General features: G+C 46.2%; 1 protein-coding gene and 1 pseudogene across 1 annotated transcript; one reads left to right on the top strand and one right to left on the bottom strand.

Annotated features, from left to right (window-relative positions):
* Nucleotides 1-5,090: 5,090 nt before the first annotated feature.
* Tril (TLR4 interactor with leucine rich repeats) lies at nucleotides 5,091-10,773 on the top strand. Its single transcript, XM_004652640.2, has one exon. The coding sequence runs from the start codon at nucleotides 5,977-5,979 to the stop codon at nucleotides 8,389-8,391; it is 2,415 nt and encodes an 804-aa protein (XP_004652697.1). The 5' UTR covers nucleotides 5,091-5,976; the 3' UTR covers nucleotides 8,392-10,773.
* Nucleotides 10,774-15,524: 4,751 nt separating this feature from the next.
* Nucleotides 15,525-16,105, bottom strand: LOC101599625 (annotated as a pseudogene).
* Nucleotides 16,106-23,061: the final 6,956 nt, after the last annotated feature.

The raw sequence follows: 23,061 nt of genomic DNA, 5'->3' as shown, positions 1-23,061 counted from the left end.
AAGGAAACAGCTGCTGTCGCTGAAGTCTTCCCTGGGTCAGCTCCAGGACACTGCTCCAACAGACTTGGCCAGCTCCATGTCCTGATCCCCTACCCCCTGCAAAGGAAGCTTTGTCCAGTTCTGAGGGCAACTCAGGCCAGCTCTAAGAGCTGCTGAAAATATGGCCTGGAACCTTTATGCATCTATAGCTAAAGTTCAAGGGAATCACAGGCTGCTGAGGGAAGACATGTGTGTTCATCCCTGGCAAGCCCAAGAAGATTTCATGTCTGGGCAAGAGCACTTAAGATTCCTTATACCACATATATGTGTCATGGAGCCAGCTGCAACTCGTTCGGGTACCTGAGCTCCGAAACCCTCCTGGTGCTGGAGATTTAAAGTCCTGCAAGCGTGAGACAACAAAGGGCAGGTTTCTCTGATGAGCAGCATTCCTCTTCTGGGTCTGCAGCTGTGATTACATATTGAAATGTAATCGATACCTGAATCTCCTGAAATCTGATCAAGCCAGAACCCATTCATTAACAAACACATTTCATAGTTTGGAGACAATTATTTATATGAATATTTATATAGAAAAGACAGCAAGGTCTTTTCTAAAGAAAATCAGGCCTCACTGTTATAATAAAGAATTAAACTTCTAAAAATGCTTTCCTTCAAACTCCTGTCATTTGTCTCCTTGTTCCTTCAAAATTAAACATATTCTTTCTTCCCACCCCACCATCCCTTAAGCATTTTGCATGGGCAACCCTAGAATTATGGTGGAAGAAGTTCCCAGGCCACTTCTCTTTGCAGCTCTGACCCATGTGGACTGTCCTTGGGGTGGGCGTGCCTCCTGTGGAAGCCCCAGCCAGATCTCCAGATTCATTCTTTAGAACTGCTCCTTGGCCTTCCCTTGGCATGACACACACTCAGGAGGACAATGGGACAAGGGAATTCTAGGGCCCCAAGAACCCTTCACAGGAGTGGAGGGTAGGCTTCAGTGGGCACACCACTAGGCAGACATGAAATCTTTCTTTTGTGAGGAAGGGTGCCCTCAGAGAAGGCCTGAGATGTGGTCCTCTTAAGCATGGGGTGGAGGGTGGGAACCCACCAAGGATACGCCTAGGGTGATGGCATACACACCGTATCTTTTCAATGTATCGGTAAACAGATATGCTTTGTACACGTCACAACAATATAGCTGATACCAGGTCGTTAGTACATGAGAAGCAGGTAGATTTTTTTTACTTTACGTATTGAGGCAGAGATGCTTGTTGCTACTCAGTGTGAACATGACAAATGACAGCAGTTGTCAGGTGGAATATTTGTTTCAGGACATTGTCCCATTGGCTGCGTAGCGCTGCAAAAGATCAGTGAGGTCAGAAGTGGTGGCACACACCTTGAATCCCAGCACTCAGGAGACAGAGGATTACTGTGAGTTTGAGACCACCCTGTGACTATGGAGGGAGTGAGTTCCAGGTCTGCCTGGGCTACAGTGAGAACCTGCCTCAAAACAAACAAAAACAGTGAGACTTGTAAGTCTGGCCCTAAATATGCAGGTAGATTTGAAGCATCCTAAAGCCCTGTCCTACATGCATTCCCAGGCTTTTTTTTTCCCTGCCATTTGGCACTCACTTTCATCTAGGGAAGGTGATCAATTCTCCATCTCAGCAAAGCTTCTAGAACATTCTGTGGCACTCCGATCAGGGAGGTGCTTCTTCCACAGCTCCACCCCTGGGTATTCTTTAGTCATCAGTTTTTCCATCACCTGTTTTCACCCTTTGGTCTCATTTTGTCTCTTAGCTACTCACTCCCTCTCATATAATGAGTTCTTGATTGATTGATTGATTGTGTATGTGTGTGTGTGTGTGTGTACATACATGTTTGTGTATGAGTTACAGCCTGTGAATGCCACAGCACGTGTGTGGAGAAAACAGGACAGTTTTGGGGTTGGTTCTCACCTTCCATCTCATTGAGGAAGGATCTCTCATTATTGTTTAACATTCCTTTTGTGAGCTTTGGAGAAATTCTGTTTCCAAGTCCGCCACAGATTCTGGCTTGTATATTGGGGTAGGGGGGTTCTGAGGGTCTGAACTCAGTACTCAGAGTTGCACAGCAAGCACTTTACCCACTGAGCTATTGCCTCAACACCAAAATGAGTTCTCCTAACTGCTTCTCCCCCACATACTAGTAGCAATAAGGTCTCCAAAAAATGTACGTTTGGAGTTGCTATTATAGCTCTTCACTAAGGGAGTCTTTTCTTTTTTCTTTTTTTTATTTTCACAATTTTTATTAACATTTTCCATAATTATAAAAAATATCCGATGGTAATACCTCCCCCCCACACACACTTTCCCCTTTGAAATTCCATTCTTCATCATATAAGGGAGTCTTTAGGATTGTCAAAATTCAATCAAAATGCCTCTAGCTCCTGAAAGAGGAAGGAGGTCTGAAAATAAACCACACATAGGAACAAGTACTGTTACAAAAATGGAGTCTTGGGACACATAAAATATCACATGAATTTACTCTGAAGTATTTAAATGTCATTTATTTGTAAAGTTGACCACAGGCCACCTGCCTTTCTAAAGGTAACATTTGTTTAAAAGATAAGGTCACACTTTTGGGAAAGGTATTTGCATGTTCCTGTGTTATCCTTTTATCTGTAGATTTCAAAATGTTACTCTCACTGAAACTGGATTGAGAGTGCTAGCAACTCATATTCCAAGAAACCCTTTGAAAATGGCATATCATATCTATTACAAAGTGTTAACCACATGCAACAGACGGCTGCTTCAAGAAAATGGAATGAGATGGAAGAGTAATTATCTCTTGGCATAAAGCCACAGATGATGACAGTTCACTGGCAATCCAGGCTACCTGGAAGCATTAACTTCTAGGCCAAATAGCAAAGAACAAATAAAAATCATGGAATATTTGCAGAGATCAGATGACACTTCGGTCTTAGAGGTGGGCAGGTATCTGTACGGGGTGAGTGACTCATCCAAATTCCAATGGCCTCTGAAGGACCCTTCCTGTTATGCTCTCCAACTACGCCTTGTCAGCAGAAGGTCAAGAAGGAAGCTTTATGCCAGGGGCTGGGATTTGGTTTATGCTTCTCCCTTTTCCACACAAGGCACCTCTCTGCATCCAACCTGTGCTCTGCTTCTTGTGCAAGGCAGGAATTCACCTAGTTTAAGGCTTACACCTCAGCCCCATCCTACGCACACCCTGTGATTTAATTTGGAAACCAGCAGCCTTTGGAAATTCTCTCTGAAAATTCCTGATTATCCTTGTGACTGGCAAGCACTGAAGGTCATCCTAACAATGTCCCAAGCTACAGGAGCTAGGAACACATGCTGCTCTGGACAAGCCAGGAGAATTGGGAACGTGTGTTGCACTGTACAGGCACAGGACCACCTTGCTAGCCCACAGACAATTTCACAGGAATCAGAAACTACACGAGAATTTCACATCACAATGAGAATTACAAACTCTAGGGCTGGAGAGATGGCTTGGTGGTTAAGCGCTTGCCTGTGAAGCCTAAGGACCCCGGTTCGAGGCTCGGTTCCCCAGGTCCCACGTTAGCCAGATGCACAAGGGGGCGCACGTGTCTGGAGTTCGTTTGCAGAGGCTGGAAGCCCTGGCGCGCCCATTCTCTCTCTCCCTCTATCAGTCTTTCTCTCTGTGTCTGTCGCTCTCAAATAAATAAATAAGTAAATAATCTAGACATTTCATGTTAGTAAGTCGCTGGAGATATGACCTATTGGTTAAGCCACTAGCCTGCAAAGCCTAACGACCTGTTCAATTCCCCAGTACCCATGTAAAGCAAGGTGCACAAAGTAGCACATGCATCTGGAGTTCCTTTGCAGGGAATGCACCCATTCACCCCCCCCCCCTTGCACATAAATAAATAATTAAAAAAACACTTGATTCTCCAGGTTTCTCTTGTATTTGAAACTCAGCTGGGTGGACCCACTAGCCCTGCATGGACCTGAGTGACAACTTCCCTCCTTCAACATCCACCTGCCCACAAAGTCAAGGTTCCTACATGCCTCTATCATGTTCCCATATTTTTCCACAAATCAATGAAACATCACAATTCCTAAAAACCATTCAAATCTTTGCAGCTTTCTCACCTCATGGGCTCATTTTATTTGAGCTTTCAGTGCCTTGATCTTCCCACCAGATGGTCAGCTTCTTGAAGTGAGGATGTCTTTTTTCTTTAGTTTCACACTGCTACACAGAATACATCCCAAAAGTTGATTTTTTGAACACCATGGGCGTAGAGATATTGTTTTAAATATCTGTTTGCAAACACACACACACACACACACACACACACACACAGAGAGAGAGAGAGAGAGAGAGAGAGAGAGAGAGAGAGAGAGAAGAACACATGAGTGAGCGAGTGCCAGGGCATCTAGCTGCTGCAAATGAACTCCAGATGCATGTGCCACTTTGTGCATCTGGCTTTACGTGGGTACTGGGGAAATGATCCCCAATAGTCAGGCATTGAAAGCAAGCGCCTTAACCACTAAGCAATCTCCTCAGTTTCTAGCCCTAATTTTAACAAGATAGGCTGCATAAATTAAAAGTGAGCAACAGGTATCCCTTGCCCGTTTTTATTTTTGCCAAAAGCTAGTTTGCACAATGCCCCATTATTCCATATTGATAATAAATGTTAATATTTCCCCCAGTGAGGCCAGGTCAGACACTCTTGAGCATGAAAACTGGGATCACGCCAGCTCAGGCACAATGCAGGAGGGCCCTACAGGTAGCAATTCCCACCATTCCCTAAGGACACACATACAAAGCATCCCCAGGACTCTAGGGCTGGAGGAGAACCAAAGGACTGAATCACCAAATTGTGACTGGGCACTTTCACAGGGGCAGAAGCAGTTCTGTGCTTTCTCCATGTTCATATGTCCCTATCAAGCTCATTCAGTTGAGACTCCTACAAGGGGGCGGTGCCTCTTCTCCAATGCCAGCAAAAGGTCATCCAAGACCCAACACTCAAGGGTGTACGTGGATTGAACTAGCCTCTTCCTAGAATGGGCCACCGTCATCCTTCTGGGGGCAACTTCTTGTTCCCCCAAACTTCCTATGGGGGCAGAGGGGGGAGGACTGCCCTGCAAGGTGGCACCTGGTAAAGCAAGTGAGTTAAATCGGTAAAGTAAGGTAAGACAAGGCGCGCTCACCCTTCTCCATGGTGGACTCGCCTCAAATAAAAAGGTCTCTGTCTGCAAATCCCCTTTGCTGGCCCGGTAATCCACCCCGCCCCCAGCCCCGCGTGGCCGACCCGTACAGCTGTTTTTAATCCCTGCTTTTCTCACTTGGCGTCCCGGCTCAGGCTGACCAGACGCGGAGCCACTTAGTGTTTCCTCCTCCCCCCGCCGTCTCCTCTTTCTCCGCCCGCGTCCCCCGGGGGGCAGAGTGTGGGAAGAACGAATTTCCGCCGGCTTCGCTCGCTCCTCGCCGACCCGGGTCCCTTCCGGACGCAGCCCGCGCTGCCCCGGCTTCCCACCCGGCTGCGCTCGCTCCGAGGCGCCTCCTGCGGGGCCCCGTGGCCCGGGCTCGGCAGCCAAGCCGCACCCCAGGAGCTCCTGGAAGGGATCCCTGTTTGCAGTTGGGGAATCCGCTCAGCAGGGAGAATCCGCGCCAGGGAATCCAGCTCTCCGGACTCGGCTGCAAACAAAAACCACCAGGTCTCGCTCGCTCTTCCCGCCCCCGACGCAACAGTTTTGTGCAGAAATGCAACAAGTAGCGCCCGGGACTCGCCGAGCGCTCTCTGCATCCTGACTTGGCACCGCGCGAAGCCCGCCTGCGGAGACCCCGGCCAGGCACCGGACAAAGGGCGGAGGAGGGGCCGGGCCCTGCAGCGAAGTCCCAAAGAGGCCATTTAGCGACTGTGGCCAGGCCGAGGGGAATGCAGAGGAGACACGGAGCGGGCTGGCCTAGAGGACAGTCCGACCGCAGCAGCACGCTGGGCGGGCGGCGATGGAGGCCGTGCGCTTCCTGCTCGTGGTGTGCGGCTGCCTAGCGCTCCCGCCGCGGGCCGAGCCCGTGTGTCCCGAGCGCTGCGACTGCCAGCACCCCCAGCACCTCCTGTGCACCAACAGGGGGCTCCGAGCCGTGCCCAAGACCAGCTCACTGCCTAGTCCCCAGGACGTGTTTACCTACAGCCTAGGTGGCAACTTCATAACTAACATCACTGCCTTCGACTTCCACCGCCTGGGGCAGCTCAGACGTCTGGATCTGCAGTACAACCAGATCCGCTCTCTCCATCCCAAGACCTTTGAGAAGCTGTCCCGCCTGGAGGAGCTCTACCTGGGTAACAACCTCTTGCAGGAGCTAGCTCCCGGCACGCTGGCCCCGCTGCGCAAACTGCGCATCCTTTACGCCAACGGGAACGAGATTGGTCGCCTGAGCCGCGGCTCCTTCGAGGGTCTGGAGAGTCTCGTCAAGCTCCGGCTGGACGGGAACGCCCTGGGGGCGCTGCCAGACGCAGCCTTCGCCCCTTTGGGCAACCTGCTGTACCTACATTTGGAATCTAATCGGATCCGCTTTTTGGGCAAGAACGCCTTCGCTCAGCTGGGCAAGTTGCGTTTTCTCAACCTCTCTGCCAACGAGCTGCAGCCGTCCTTGCGCCACGCGGCCACGTTCGCGCCGCTGCGCTCCCTCTCCACGCTCATCCTCTCCTCCAACAGCCTGCAACATCTCGGCCCGCGCGTCTTCCAGCACCTGCCACGCCTCGGCCTGCTCTCCCTCAGGGGCAACCAGCTCACGCAGCTCGCTCCAGAGGCCTTTTGGGGGTTGGAGTCCCTGCGCGAGCTGCATCTGGAAGGTAATCAGCTGAGCCAGCTTCCCCTAACCCTACTGGAACCTCTGCGCGGCCTGGAGGCACTGGATCTGAGCAGCAACAAGCTGTCTGCCCTGCACCCCGCCACCTTCGGCCACCTGGGCCGCCTGCGGGAGCTCAGCCTACGCGACAACGCGCTCAGCGCCCTCTCTGGGGACATCTTCGCCGCCAGCCCAGCCCTCTATAGGCTGGACTTAGACGGCAACGGTTGGACCTGCGACTGCAGGTTGCGGGGCCTGAAGCGCTGGATGGGCGATTGGCATTCGCAGGGCCGTCTGCTCACAGTCTTCGTGCAGTGTCGCCACCCCCCGGCCCTGCGGGGCAAGTACCTCGATTACCTGGATGAACAACTGCTGCAGAACGGGTCTTGCTCGGATCCCTCGACTTCCCCTCCCACAGGCCACAGGCAGTGGCCCCTACCTACAGCCACGAGGGAAGGGATGACGCCCCCTGCTGAGGAGCCGCCACCCCAACCGCAGCTGCAGCAACGCGGGAGGCTTCTAGCAGGAGTAGCCTGGGATGAGGCTGCCAGAGAACTCATGGGCAACCGCAGCGCGCTGAGATTGAGTCGTCGGGGTCCGGGTCTCCAGCATCAAGTCCCCTCTGCATCTGCTGCCATGGGTCCTCCCCCACAGCCCCTGGACCTGCACGAGAAGCCAGCGATGGGGCGTCCCACGCGTGCTGACCCTGCCCAGGGGGAGCCCACCCCGACGACTGAGCCCGCCCCCGAGCGGCCTTCGCCTAGAGACGCCGGGCAGCGCGCGGCACAACAGCGCCCATCCGTGGAGCAGCAGGAGCGCGCTGCCCAGTCCGACGGCGGGGCCGGCCTGCCGCCGCCGCTGGTGTCTGACCCCTGTGACTTCAACAAGTTCTTCCTGTGCAACCTGACGGTGGAGGCGGTGGGCCCCGACAGCGCGTCCGTGCGCTGGGCGGTTCGCGAGCACCGCTGCCCCCGGGCGCTGGGTGGCGCGCGCTTCCGCCTGCTCTTCGACCGCTTCGGCCAGCAGCCCAAGTTCCACCGTTTCGTTTACCTGCCCGAGCGCAGCGACTCGGCCACGCTGCGCGAGCTCCGCGGCGACACGCCCTACCTGGTGTGCGTGGAGGGCGTGCTCGGGGGCCGGGTCTGTCCTGTAGCCCCCCGGGACCACTGCGCAGGGTTGGTCACGCTGCCAGAGGCAGGGAGCCGGGGCGGCGTCGACTACCAGCTACTGACCTTGGTCCTCTTGGCGGTCAACGCGCTGCTGGTGCTCCTGGCCCTGGCGGCCTGGGGGTCGCGCTGGCTGCGCAGGAAACTGCGCGCCAGGCGGAAGGGAGGGGCCCCGGTCCACGTGCGCCACATGTATTCCACCCGACGGCCCCTGCGCTCCATGGGCACCGGCGTGTCCGCAGACTTCTCGGGGTTCCAGTCGCACCGACCTCGCACGACCGTGTGCGCGCTCAGCGAGGCGGACCTCATCGAGTTCCCCTGCGACCGGTTCATGGACAGCACGGGCGGTGGCGCGGGGGGTAGCCTGAGGCGGGAGGATCACCTCCTACAAAGATTTGCAGACTAGGTTCAGGGCTTCTAGGTGTGTGGAGACTGTCTCCTTGGCCTAGAAGGGCCATTCTCCGTGGGCCCCCAGCTCAGACCCTGTCTTAACAGACCTCCTCCTTCCTCCTTTTCTGTGCATTTGCCAGAAAGGCCAAGAGGGACCCAGAGCCAATCTGGGTACCACCCTCCACTTCCCAGTACTGGTGAAGCAAATGTATGGTACTTCGTGGTCAAAGCCCAGGCTAAGGACATAGGGTTGTGGGGGAGTAGAGGAAGGAGGACTTGGTGCAGCTAGGGGGTGACTCCCGTGGCCTCGTGATGGAGTAGCCTGACCTCCTTTGAGCTAGGAAAGGGAGTTCTGTGTTCCCAACATTGCCAGGAAGATTCTGGTGCAAGCTTTTTTGTTTGCTGTCAGAGGAGTTCTGTTTCTATTTGGGGCAGGGGGTGGGGGGAGGTTGCGGGGCGGAGGGACTTATTACAAAGGAGGCTTGGCAACCGATCCTACTGGTGTGGTGGTCTCTGCCAAAACGAGTAAGGTCAACAGGTGGCGACACTCTCGCCAAGGAACTCTTTCTGTTGGCTGGAGCACATTGAGGAAACCTTAAAGCTTGCATCATAACAAACACCTGTTTGTTTGTTTGTTTTTAAGCAATGTGAAGAGCTCTGGCATTTAACAAACTGACCAATAAACACAAAGACCATTTTAGTTAGGCCAAGCCCCTTCAACAGTTTCCCTCTTAATATTCACAGGGCATGTATAGTGGCTGACTTTGAGGGTAACTAAGATACACATATTCTCAGAAGGCTGCAGGCAAGACTTCTCTATTAGGGTTGTTCCTGTGGTTTTAATTTTATTTTTTTAACCTATATATGAAAAAGGAAATTTCAGTACCAGATTTGATTTGAACGTGCATTATGTATGTAACTGATGGGTTTCCTGGGAAACTCCACCCTTCCAGCCCACTTAACTACATGCCTGACAGTGTGTCTAGGTAGGTATAAATGTGATGTACTTCTCATTGCATTTTCATCAGTGACACACAATTAACTGTTCTTATTTTTCCCGAGTCGCATAGTTTGACAATAAAAGTCATTTCCTAATAGGGAAGCAAAGGAATGGGGATGTAGCTCAGTGGAGGAGCTGTTGCTTAGCATGCTGGAGGCTCTGTGTTGATCTCCAGCAGCACAAAAAAAAAAAAAAAAAAAAAAAAAGTGAAGGGTGATTGTCAGTCCATAGGTAATCTTTGGCCACATTAATGTCTGTCTGTCTGTCTTTATATGAAATAGTAGATGGGAAGAATTGTGAAAAGCAAATGTGAAAAAATCAGTGGGTATCTTTTTACTAAAGCCAGAGGGTTGTTATGAGTACTTAACTCTCACTGTGAAATAGTTATGTATGTTGCAAATTAATTCCTCCACTACTCTGTGTCTTACTGTATTATTAAATCCTATCTTATAGTAGTTACATTATTTCTTTTTAATGTTTTTTTTTTTTTAATCTTGGATAAGGCTCCTGCATTTGTTCATTTGTTTCTTAGCTATTTGGGATACTTTTGATCCCTGATATTTATGAAGTCCATGCTTGCTACTAAATGTAGTGGTTAGTTTTGCAATGATAATTTTGTGTGGGGGCTAAGCATAGTCCCTAAAGGGGTGTAAACAGTGGCTAGAGTCACCATGGTTTGGATTCACTGGCAATAGAGTGCTGGGGAGGCCTCTCCAGTGGTGCAATGGCTAACAGTGACTCCTCTGTTTAGAACCTAGAGCCCCTGAGGGTCTCAGTGACTCAGGGAATCCATCATAGCCCAGGGATCCTTTAACCCAGTTCATTCCTTTTATGTTTGGCCTACATAGAGCCATTCCTGCCCTTGTCCAAGCAGCTGAGTAGGGACCGGGGAATCTAAATTAGCTGATCTTTGTTTATGTCCAGATGAGTAAATGTCCAGACTGCTTAAACTGCAGCTGCTTTTCTGGCAGTCTTATCTGCAGGGCCCAAACTTAATAAACCACAGGAAATAGACTGTCATTCTTAGCTGCCAGGTCTTGTTTTAGATTCAGAGCATATGGGTGCATGGGAGAGGTGGACTGTTTGCTCTTATTTTCAGCCTGCAAGCTATCTGGCACTGATAATATATATTTCTGTGGTTTTTTTTTTTTCATGTATGGCACGATTGCATCTCTTAGCTATTTCTCTTATACAGCAATACAATATTGGGTCCTATTGCAAATTTGGAAAAGACTTCTAATTTCATCTACCACCCACTCTTTTTCAACTACAGAACATCACCAAAAATGTTTAATGCCTGGACATAAAACAATCTCACTGAAAGGTCTTTCAGTGGGAAATGAATAAATATTATTCATTGTTATGTTCAATTATGTCAATAAATCCACTTACTAATTAGTGATGTTTTATTGTTGGAGTTTCCAAATATTTTATGTGCTTTTAAAATATGCATTTTCCTACAGCCATTTTTATCCATGAAACTGAAAGCTGAGCTTGAAGTCTTTGTCTTCTTATAAAATGATTTTCATTTTTCATGGGAGATTATGGGCTTTCTCTGAAAGAAATGTTTGTGTTATGTATACCAAAGGCACAAGGAGACCACTCCATGTGGTCAGCCGTAGTGTGACAGTTGTTAAACACCACTGATGGCACGGAGACTGGCTCTCAGCAGGTGTTCCCTGTTTGCATAAAAGTGAGTTCAGATGAAGCCCCTAGATTCCCCTGGTGAATAATAACAGGGAAGGATATTGAGGAGGTCAGTTTTGCCATTACAGCTGTTATGAAAAGATAAAATTCCTCAAGAAAAAATCAAAAACTATGTCTGAGGGTTCAGTTAGAGAGATGTGTATGGTCTGGAATGAGGTGTGACCTCTGCTCATACAGTGGGATGACTGCTTCTGCAGGCTGCCAGGTAATGACCAGCATGTGACCAGAAGAGCATCACTAAATTGCCACACTTGATTTTAACCCAAGAACAGCAATATGGGGTAATGAGACAGATCCGAAGTTACATGGTAGGTATTTGTATTTAATCACTATCCCCTTCTCTTCCAACACTTAGAGATAAATAATAATAAAGCATTCTAGTCCAGGGAATTTATTCAAAACTAGATCATGATGATGCAAGCATCCTCAGAAACTATAGCATCATAAAAGTCCACAATAAGGATATGGAGATGATAAAATCAGTCATCAGAAGGCTACATTTGTTCTTTTTTACCTAATCTCTCTGTGCTTCCACTTTTCCACCAGGGAAGTGGGCTTTCTGTATTCTGAGTGCATAAACGAATGGCATTCAACAGCACCAGGTATACCATGGGACTTCAGTAGTTGTTAAATGTATCTTTCATATTTGAGTCCTGCACACAAGACAGCAAGCTTATGATGCCTTTTAGGAGTTTCATGGGCAAGATATTTTTTCTTCAGTGCTAACCAACCAAACAGAAAATAGCAATCTTTGCCATCCCTCGGGGTTTGAGTTACTTGAGACTTTTGGTGCAGACCGTGATAGACTTTGAAATAGTTTCTCATGATTGATAATGATTTGTAAATTCAACAAACTTTTGCTCATGGAATTCTTGCCATAATTTGTCCTTTATATGGCAACTAAGAACGGGAAGGCAGTCTTTATTCTGCAGTGGTCTCCCATCTTACCAACTGACTAACAGTCTTTCCCGTGTCCTTTTCCTCTCAGTTTAGTTAGGTGTATACTTTGTGTGCATAGCTTTTTTTTTTTTCTGAGGGATTACAGGCCATTTCCTTTTTCTCAAACATGTTGGAAAAGTATTTGGTTTGTATTGCATAGGACAACTGAGATATTTGTAAATTACGTTTAACTGTATTTCAAGTAATTATAAAAGAGTAATTAGGAATGCAATCCTCTGGTTGCTTTATGTGGGGTTGAGTAAGCATCCCAAGACATCTGAGAGAATTACAGCCACAAGTGGAGTGAGTTCTACTTGACATGGTGACTTGGCTTTGTAATTTAGCTGTGAAGAGCTATCAGATGCTAGACAGCAGTAAGCTCACACAGCAGTATTTCAGATGGCAGCATTTCCTGGTTATGAAAATATGTCACATTTCTTTCAAAATTGACGTAAGCTTCATAATGCTAGCTCTGTCCACAGTTCACATAGGACAGGGTAGTGCTGTTGTGTATTAAGACCAGCTGTGGTCATGTAGCAGCCATTCTCTTTTCCAAATTATAGTTTTTCATGAAGTAATGCTTACCCTAGAGCTGATTTCACACTTAACTCTTAGTGCAGTACATGTGCCCTGAAGCATAAGAAAACACACTTTTATTGCAGGCCACCCCTTGTATTCCCTTTTCTCCCAGCTGGTATCCTTCTAAGAATTTTTACTGGAGGAGATTAAAATACCTACCAATGATAACAAACACCCACATTAGCACCTCTCAATAAGTTAACATGTTGTAATACTTGTTTTCCCTCTAAAATGTCTCCACTGTCAAAACTCCCTGGTGTCTGTTCCTAAGTCCTGAGTACTGTTCTCAAGCCTGTCTATCACTGTGACTTAGATGTGTATCTTTGTAGTACGGCTCTAAACAGAGATGACTTATTATTTGAAGTTAGTCTCCATGAACACAGGATTACAGAGTACCAAGCCACCCAGTACTACTAGTAGAGAGACACAATTAGGTTCCTACAAGTCACTGATGTGTGTGTGTGTGTGTGTGTGTGTGTGTGTGTTTCATGGGTGTGGAAGTCAGAAAACAACCTCAGTTTTCTTCCCCAACTACCAGCTACCTTTTTTGGAATAAGTTTCCTTTAACTACCTTGGAATGCTCCTGATTTGGTACAATGGCTCTCCAGCAAGCCCTAGGATCCTCTTGTTTTAGCTGTCCCAGCATTGGATTAACAAGCAGGTGCCACCATGTCCAGTTTTGTCCTATGTGGGATCTGGGGGTCAAACTCAGGTTCTCGTATTTGCAAGGCAAGCACTTTACTGACTCAGCTATCTCCCCAGCCTGCTTGTCACATTTTTTGCCAGCTTATCAATACATAACTTTATTTCCATGTTTTGGTTTAAATGCATCTTAATTGATATAGTGATTCATCCACATTAGAGTATTGTCAGTTAGCATCCTGCCGCATGCCTGAAAACAGTGCACCTAATACATTTCCTCCATTAGATGCATCACAGACGTTATGCTTGAAACTCTTCACTTTTTAATTTTTTATTTATTTCGTTGCAAGAAGAGAGAGTGAGTATGGGCACTCCAGGACCTCTTGCCACTGCAAACCAACTCCAGGTGCATGCTCCACTTTGAGCATCTGTCTTGAGTAGGTACTGGGGAATTGAGCCTGGACTGTCGGGCTTTGCAAGCATCTTCAACTGCTAAGCTACTTCTCCAGCCCTGGGTCCCCTTTAAGCGGCAAAATTATCAACCAAAAGTACAAAACTCCTACCACGAAGATGTGTGAAAAGCACACTTAACAGGATAAAAGCCTGCTTGTCCTCAGCTCCAGGTTTGCATGAGCAACTCAGGTTATTCACTGACACATCAGCAAAGGACCATGAAAGTGCTGTCCAGGGTTGACTCTGGGGTGACAAAGACATCATAGGGAGAAAGTGAGTTTCCAAATATGGAATCAATAATAATGAAGGTCATCTGTACTTTTTATCACCCCACTTTCCCATTTCATGTTCCCTACTCCTTTATGACAGGCAATCATTTGCCCTTAATATTCGTGAGCAATCTTTTTTCCCCCCAAAACACCTCCAATTTTACTCCTGTTGCAAAAAGTAGTAAATGACACATTACTACAGGAAAACACCCAGCTCAGCTTATAACTCACCCTTGAAAATCAGAAGTCATATGAAAGTCCCTATAGGTGCTTATATTTACTATAAAGTTTGAAATCTAACCTTAGATTAGGAATTACACTAGGAATTATACGTTGCTTTCTTTGTTGAGACGTGCACACGTTCTGCTGGGCTAACCATCCACCAAAGCCGACAAGTGACAGCAAAGCCGTGCGCTGCCCCCAGCTGAGCCCATCAGGGCAGCGCCGTCCGGGCAGGGCAGAGTCTGACAGGATGAAGGACTTGCAGAGCGCCGGCCAACCCCGCAGAAGACCCAGCACACTGGCTTGTACGGGAAGGATTGTAAGCAAATGTGCAGAGACACACTTAACATGCTATAATAACAAGACAAATATGGGTCTATTTCCAGCATTCCAGCCAATTTTCACTGGTTCCTGGAAAGAGAAGCCACACCAATGTAGAAAGCTTTCTGTGGGCTGGAGGGGTGGGTTAGTGGCTAAGGCACTTGCCTGCAAAGCAAAGTACCCAGGTTCAATTCCCCAAGACCTATGTTAGCCAGATGTACAAGGGAGCACATGCATCTGGAGTTCATTTGCAGTGGCTGGAGGCCCTGGTGTGCCTATTCTCTCCCTCCTCCTCTCTCTCTCTCTTCCTCTTTCTCTGTCAAATAAATAAATAAATTAAAGTATTTTTAAAAAATTTGTAAAGAATGTGTTTTGCACTCACAGCTCTAGCAACTAAGAAGCACACAGTATATAATTCTTTGATCCTTGAGTGGGTAATCATGGAAGTTCCAAGATCATATCCACTAGGTTAGGCTGAGTTTTCACCTATAAAAATAGATTTTTGAAAACAACGCTTGAAAGAGATTTCTAGAAACACGAGGACTAGTAGAGCACAGGGTTGTAGCGAATGCAGGTGAAATGCTGGGGCTTCATTTCTACAAGCATCTTTTAGGTAGAAGACGTCTCAGTTCATTCCTACAGCCAAGCAATCACAGGAGGTTCAGAAATCAGTACAAGAAGCCGGTTCCAGCAACACCCTAGGTAAATACTCCCAAACAAAAACCCTTTTGAGGCTGAGGCCTGAAACTGACCCATGTACAAAAGATCTGGGGTGCACACAGACTGATGCAAAGCCTGCAGCGACAAAGGGCTCATGACGGTGGGTTATCCTTGTTGACACATCAACATGTTGGCTGGGGAAGAGCCCCCTGCTTAAATGGCCAACACAGGCCTGCTCCAGAGGAGTCTGACTCAAAAACCATGGGAGAGGTGCCTGCACAGGGAGCTAAGGTGACTGAACTTAAGGGGTTTCAGAAGAAAAGGGTGAGGAGGGTAGGTCATGGTGTTGGTGACCGATCAATACTTCACATGAATGAAAGCCTGTGGCAGAGTGGTTCTTTCTAAAATACATCTTCTGCTGTCATGAGCCGGGTGTCTCTGAGCCTGCTGGGCTGGTGATGTCATCATGGTCCCCTCTGTTGTTTGGAGTTGAGGCTTGGGGGGCCGCAGCCCGTTCTGGGAGCTGCCCTAGAAGATGACTTGCACAGGGAAGTCACCACCAGACCACTGCTTAAATCCAGCCCACAGGATTCCTGTTCTGCTCTGTAGTCCTGAAACATTTATTTCCTTGAAAGCTAGAAAGTCTGTGAATGTGAGCCGCACGTCAAATACGGCCCCAGCCACTTACCCTTATGGCGCTGCAGCGTCGTGATGAAGGCTGCGTGTTGAACGCAGGGCTCTTGTACTCATTGAAGATGGGTGGGTAGGTTGAGTTTAGTTTCTTCTGTGCCTTCAAACTCCTTGTAGTGCTTGCCCATGAAGTTTCTCTGCAGTAGCTGGAAGTTATCATCCATGCTGATGTCCACTAAACATCCAACCACAGCGTCAGATTCTGCATCCGAGGCAGAGGAGGACAACGCGAAGCTCTCTTCCTGCAGGGCGTCCGTGGCCGCGGGGCGCATCCACTGCGCCACGAGCGACCCATCCCCTCCTTCGGCCCCACGCCTGGGCCTCCGCTCTGCTCTGCTCTGGCCGTTGCGCACCATCAGGCCACCCAGCACTGGTACTATACCTCAACGTGTTTTGTTTTGTTGGCATAGACACAGGTTCTCTCTTCTTTGGAGAACAAGTACCAGACATCACACCTGTAGGCTTTCCTGCATCTCTTCTCTAATGCCCCATTTCTCCGGAAGAACTCCTCAAAAGAGCGCCCTCTGGGCTCCCTCCACCAAATGCTCATTCATTTTCAACACTCGCGTGAACGACCACACCTGGCTTTTAAGTTGATTTTCATAATCTTTTAGTATGTTTTCATAATCTTTTTGTAAGAGGTATGAATCAAGCATTGGTATATACTTGTTCAAACCCTGTTTGTTTGTTTTTTTGTTTTTAAACAAAAAACCCTTATTGAATAACAGTAGCAGCTACCTTCTCGTTGCTAGTTCCAAACACCCAACCAGAAGCAGCGTACAGGAGGAAGGATTTATTTGATTTATTTCAGTTTATGGTTTCAAGGGGCTGCTTTATCATGGAGAGGAAAGTGTAGCAAGAATAAATAGCTGGGCATCACGTCACATTATCAGGGACGAGCAGTGAGAGCAAGCCCTATGTGGCAAGGGAGGCTGGACTCTGACACCTCAAGATCCGCTCCCAGGGAAACATCCCTTTCTTTAAGGCTCCACAGGTAGGGACTGAGCACAGAGCTTAATCACTAACTGAAGAAGCTACGGGGGACATTTGGCATTCAAGCATCACAATAACGTTGACAACTTGGATAAAAACAATTGACCCTAACGATTCCCGCACATAGATTCATATGTCTATTCCTATGACAATATCAAATTATCTTACTTCTTTGGTAAATCTTGACTGAGGCAACAGGAGTCTTTCAAATGTGTTTTTCTTCTACAAAAATTGACTTTGACTACTTAGACATGTAGCACAATGTTGAGTACATGGTCAATCTATGTGAGGACCTTGGTTTGATCCCTGGGATCAAAATAAATAAATGAATTTTAGGATACGTTTGTTAAGGCTATTTAAAAGTAGCCTAGAAGGAATTTAATTTTGATTATGTTAGATAATTCAGGCTGCTCTAGTAAAAATATCACAAACTAGGTAGCTATAAACAGCAAAAATGTATTCCTTATAGTTCTATAGGCTGAGAGATCCAAGATAAAGGCTCTGGTGGATGGGAAAGCTTGGAAGACCTGCTTCATCTTCTCACTGTGTCCTCACATGACCTACCTGGCAAAGGAGATCTTGAAAGCATAAGGGTGCTGATCACATTCACGAGAACTCTGCTCCAAAGGTCCAAATCCTCATACCAGCAGCCATGGGTCAGTATTTTAAAGTAGGAAATTGGGGGCAGGGGTACATTTCAAACTGTAGTAGATTGCACCATCTGTAGATCTTCTGAGGGTAGAGAGAACTGGTGGATTTTTTCTATTTTCATGAGACAGAAACATTGTATAATATAGGTTGTTTTGATAATTGTTATCCTCATGCCTCCCCCTCCTGAGTATATAATGAGATATATAAACTAATTCACTGGCAAGAACTGACATCTGATAAGTGCGAACTCTAGACCTGTGGTCCTGTACCTCCCAGCTCTAGGCCTTTGGAAATGCATCTCCTCATTTAGTGAGTTCCTTCTAAGTTATTTGATAAATACATTGCCATTTTCAGACAAACATCAAGCTCTATGTATTTCATTCATCTTGATGCTGCTGCAAAGGATGTTTTCAATTTCTAACTACACCCCTTTCCAATCTGTAATATATAAAAATTAGTTGGTTATACCTTGCCCACTTACCTTATGAACTTGCCTAACAGTTTCAGGAACTTTTTCACTAAATTCATCTTACACTTTAACACTGCAAGCCTTCCATAACATTCAACTTCTTTATATGTAGTGTATGAACCTCTTTGTGTGTGTGGCCTGTGGTGGTGTTCTGTGTGTGTTTTTGTGTGTGTTCATGCATGTGGGGGTGCATATGTGTATGAATTTTTATATGTGTGTGCTTGCATGTGCAGGCTAGGGGTATTCCATAATTACTCTTTTCCTTATTCTGTGAGACAGAGTCTCTCACTGTACCTAGAGCTAGCTCATTGACTCAGGTAGACTAGCTAGCCAGAGATATCCAGGGTTTTCCTAACTCTGTATCCCCACCACTAGGCTTGCAGGTTTGCACCTGTGTTAGTTTGATTCACGTGTCCCCCATAAACTTATGTGTGCTGGATGTTAGGTTCCACACCTGATGGCAATTGGAGATTAAAGCCTCCTGGAGGAGTGTCTTATTGGGGGTGGGCTTATGGGTGTTATAGCCAACTCCCCCTTTCCAGTGTTTGGCATACTCTCCTGTTCCTGTTGTCCATCTTATGTGGGCCAGGGGGTAATGTCCACCCTCTACTCATGCCATCGTTTTCCCCTGCCATCGTGGAGCTTCCCCTCGAACCTGTAAGCCAAAATAAATCTCTTTTTCCCCGCAAACTGCTCTTGGTCGGGTGATTTCTACCAGCAAAGCAAACCTGACTGCAACAGCGCCTGTAAATAGGTCCTGGGGATCAGTACTCAGATCTTCATGTGTGTGAGTCAAGCACTCTAGCTACTGAGCCATCTTCCCAACCCTAGTGTGAGAATATTAATTTACACTAGGGTTGGGTCAGTCAACTATCTATGCACTTTTGTAAACATAAAAAGTACTTTTGTTTTGTTTTGCTTTGCTTGGTTATTGTGAAGCACAGCCTTGCTATGGAACCTAGGCTGGCCCCTAACTCTTGTTCTCCTGCTTCGGCGCCCAAGTGCTGGGATTACTGGTGTGCAACACCGTGTCAGGCCCTTGTAATTGGTTCTCTTGGATCATAGCCAGCTCTGGTTGTTTATGTTTGGTCTATGGCTTCTTTTTTACTAAAATAGCACAGTGGAGTAGTTGAGACAAATACCATATGACTGAAGCATAAAATATGTGCTATCTGGCCCTTTAAGAAGCAGCCTGCTAACCCCTGTTTTAGTGAATTGAAGAGTCACTTTTCAGGCCAGTGTGAAGAGGATGTCCTATAATCCATCACCAAGGAGGCTGAGACAAAAGGATCATCTCAGCTTCAAAGCCAGAAGATCTTGAGTTTCAGGCTAGCCATGGCTACATATTGGGAGAGACCCTATATCTGAATTCCCTCTAACAAAAGAAAAAAAAAAGAAGATTGTTATTGTATCTGTCTAGGTCACTCTGGATTTTTGCATCTGTGAAGTGTTTCAATAATTTTAGGAAATTCTTAGCCATCATAAGTATATTTTTTGTGGTTGTTTGAATTAGGTGTCTCCAGTCAGCTTATGTAAGTTCTGAATGCTTGCTCTGCAGCTGGTGGCAGTTTGGGAGGTAGAGCCTTGCTGGAGGAAGTCTGTTGCTGGGAATGAACTTTGAGGTTGATTAGGCCCTAGCTTGCCAGTGGCTCACTATTCTCCTGCTCCTTTCCACTGGTTGTGGCCGAGGTGATGCCCAGCTTCTGTTCGTGCCATGCTTTCTCCTGCCATCATGAAGCTGTAACTTGAGACTCTAAGCCAAAGTAACCCTTTTTTCCAATAAGCTGCTCCTGGCCGGATGTGTTATCCTAGTAACAAGAAGGAAACTACAACACCTTTCTTTCTTTTTAAAAATGTCTTTGGGCTGGAGAGATGGCTTAGCGGTTAAGCGCTCGCCTGTGAAGCCTAAGGACCCCGGTTCGAGGCTCGGTTCCCCAGGTCCCACGTTAGCCAGATGCACAAGGGAGCGCACGCGTCTGGAGTTCGTTTGCAGAGGCTGGAAGCCCTGGCATGCCCATTCTCTCTCTCTCCCTCTATCTGTCTTTCTCTCTGTGTCTGTTGCTCTCATATAAAAAAAATTAAAAATGTCTTTATTATTTATTTATTTATTTAAGACTGAGAGGGAAGAAGAAAGAGAGAAGGAGGGGGAGAGAGAAAAGAATAGGCACACCATGGCCTCTTGTCATTAAAAGTGAACTCTGGACATGTGCCTCACTTTGTACATTTGGTTTTATGTGGGTCCTGGGGAATTAAACCCCAGTCAGCTTTGCAAGCATGCACCTTTAACTATTGAGCCATGTCCTGAGCCTGTTTGTCTATCTTTCTTTCTGTTTCTCCCTTTCTCTTTCTTTCTTTCTTTCTTTCTTTCTTTCTTTCTTTCTTTCTTTCTTTCTTTCTTTTCTTTCTTTCTTACTACCCGCCTTTTTCTTTCCTTTTCTTCCTTCATTCCTTCTTTCTGCAACAGAGTGTTAGTGGTCTAGGAAAGTCCTTGAACCCAAAATTCTAAGGGTCATTTCTAATTTTAATCAAACAATTGAATAAAAACAGAAGACTGAGAAGGATAATTATTAAATTATTATATTTATTGAGGGAAGTACAAAGCCAAGGAAGGGCAACCACATGGCTAAAGATCCTGTGTGGAGGGCCTGGGAGAAAAAGCTTGGAAGAAAAGAGAAAACAAAGTTCAAGGAGCTCTTGCATGTGGGGAGCTGTAGGGGTAAAGAAGCCATGAGAACAATAAGGGAAGGGGCCCTCTCAGGGGCTTCTGCGCCTGGGCAGACCTAACCCAGACCCAGCAGGGGGAAAAACTCATCCACAGCTGGAAGTTCCCAAATGGGAGGAGAGTGTACCCCTCCCCTTGCAAAGGTATTTATAACCTCATAGTGGTGGGCTGTCTTCTGGCTTAGGTGAACCAGAGGGCCAGCTGGTCGGTTAGGGCTAGGGGCTGTCTCAGGAAGAGGTTAGCCCTGACACCAAGTTTCAGGGCATGAACTTGACCAACCACCACATTTAAATCCTATGAAAGACCTCCCTCCCAGAGGGGTCTTGATTATTTGTGGAAAAACAGGCCTAGGGAACCAGGCAAGAGATAAGTCAGATCATTTTGGATTTCTAGCAAGTGCAGACTTTCCTGCCATTTTTACCTTCAGGGGTCCAGTCACCCTAACTCCACTCCCACTTCCTTCCTTCCTTCCTTTCTTCATTCATTCCGTTTCTCCTACTATGTCTTCTTCCCTCTTTCTCTTTCTTTTTTCTCTAGAATCTTAATTATATCTGATCATACTTTACAGCCATCAGGCATCGTGTTCTTTTTCTTTTACACTTTAAAATTTGTGTTTTGTTCTGTACAATTTCACTTGGTCTCTAAGATTGCTACTGTTTTCCCACCTGCTAAGAATTTATTTAAGTAATTCTTCATCTCCAGTGTATTTTTCTCCAGAATTTCACTTTTTTAGAAATTTTCTAACTACTGAAATTCCATCTGGTGATGCATGTTGTGAAACTTCTCACTGGTTCTTCCTCTGTATTCATGCTCATTAGAGTTAAGACCCTGTCACAAAGTTTCAATATACAGGCTATCTTCAGAGTCTATTTTACTGATTGGTTTATCTCTAAGAAATAGGTTGCCTTTCCTGTTAGCTTATCTGTTTTGTAAATTGTAGCTCAAAACTAGATATTTTGTCAGAACACTCAAACCATGGAAATAATTTTATGCTTGGAAGTGAATATGTCATTTCTTCTTTCAGGCTGTATCTTAGAGGTTGAATTAACTAAGCCATTTCTTAAAATGGATTTAGATTTTGTTATCAGTATGCTACAGATTTCAAATTCCTGTAGTTGTATACAGGTATACTTGTCAAATAGCATGCTCATAACTTTAATTTAATTTTTTCAGTAGCGTTTATAACCTGTATTAAAGAAGAAACTAACTTGATTTGATAGTTTTTCTTGAAAATTTTTTTTACAAATTAAAAAGGTACTCTTAAATTAAATTAGTGCAATACTTGATACTAATATATGCAAATTAACATTTCGGGATGTTTTCTTTGACCTCACTCTTTTGCCCAATGTTATATGAAACATGATGATTTTATTTTCCTAAATAAAATTAATATGAGATTCCTTTTGTAATCAAATGGCTCTACAAATTATATTACTACATTCAGACAACTAAAAACATTTGAGCAAAGGTCACTGGAGAATTCTGTACATTTAATGCCCCATGGGTGAAGCTTTTGGTGTGAACTTAAGAATGTCACTAACCATGGTATCATGACTTCATTTGTGCATCTTTGTAAATGCTGCATTTACTTAGGAAGATATAGTGTCTTGCAAAAGGCAATGACTTTCCTTGGGCACATTTATTTTTAAGCAAATACTCCACTTATAACCAATGTTGATTTGAGGAAAGAAGCATAATGGGCAAAACAGCAAGGCTTTGATTTGTGGAATAACTCATGTCTGCCCTTCTCCTGACAAGGGCTATAGAAACCTGTTACTGTAGAATTATCACAGCATCTCAAAGTATAGACAGAAAAAAATAGCTTGTAACTAAGAAACTAAAAAGTATTGATTTTAATCATGCCTACGTCAGAGGTATTCATACAACATGGCATGTCCTGCAAAAAGCGAAAACTATATTTAAGATATTATCTTGGGCCGGGCGTGGTGGCGCACGCCTTTAATCCCAGCACTCGGGAGGCAGAGGTAGGAGGATCGCCGAGAGTTCGAGGCCACCCTGAGACTCCATGGCGAATTCCAGGTCAGCCTGAGCCAGAGTGAGACCCTACCCCGAAAAACCAAAAAAAAAAAAGATTTTATCTTGGTATTATTCATATTGGATATTATTCTGTGGCCTCAGAAATTTTGTTTAATTTAATAGGCTTTTATAAATATAAAAGTTCTGTCCAGTTCCATTTTTGAGTGGTTCCTATGCTACTGTAACCAATCCTTATAGTACCTGCTCTCTCAGGCAGCTGTGTTATTTTCTGGGATTAAAGATGAGGGGAAAACAAGACAGCAAGTACATGTTTTTGGGCCAATGTCTCACAGTGGGAGGTGCTGAAGATTAATTCAAAGCCAAACTGTGAG

This window comes from Jaculus jaculus, chromosome 16, assembly GCF_020740685.1.
Source record: "Jaculus jaculus isolate mJacJac1 chromosome 16, mJacJac1.mat.Y.cur, whole genome shotgun sequence".
Classification (NCBI taxonomy): Eukaryota; Metazoa; Chordata; class Mammalia; order Rodentia; family Dipodidae; genus Jaculus; species Jaculus jaculus.
The sequence above is the reverse complement of the archived record's forward strand: the minus strand, read 5'-3'. Positions and strand labels throughout refer to the sequence as shown.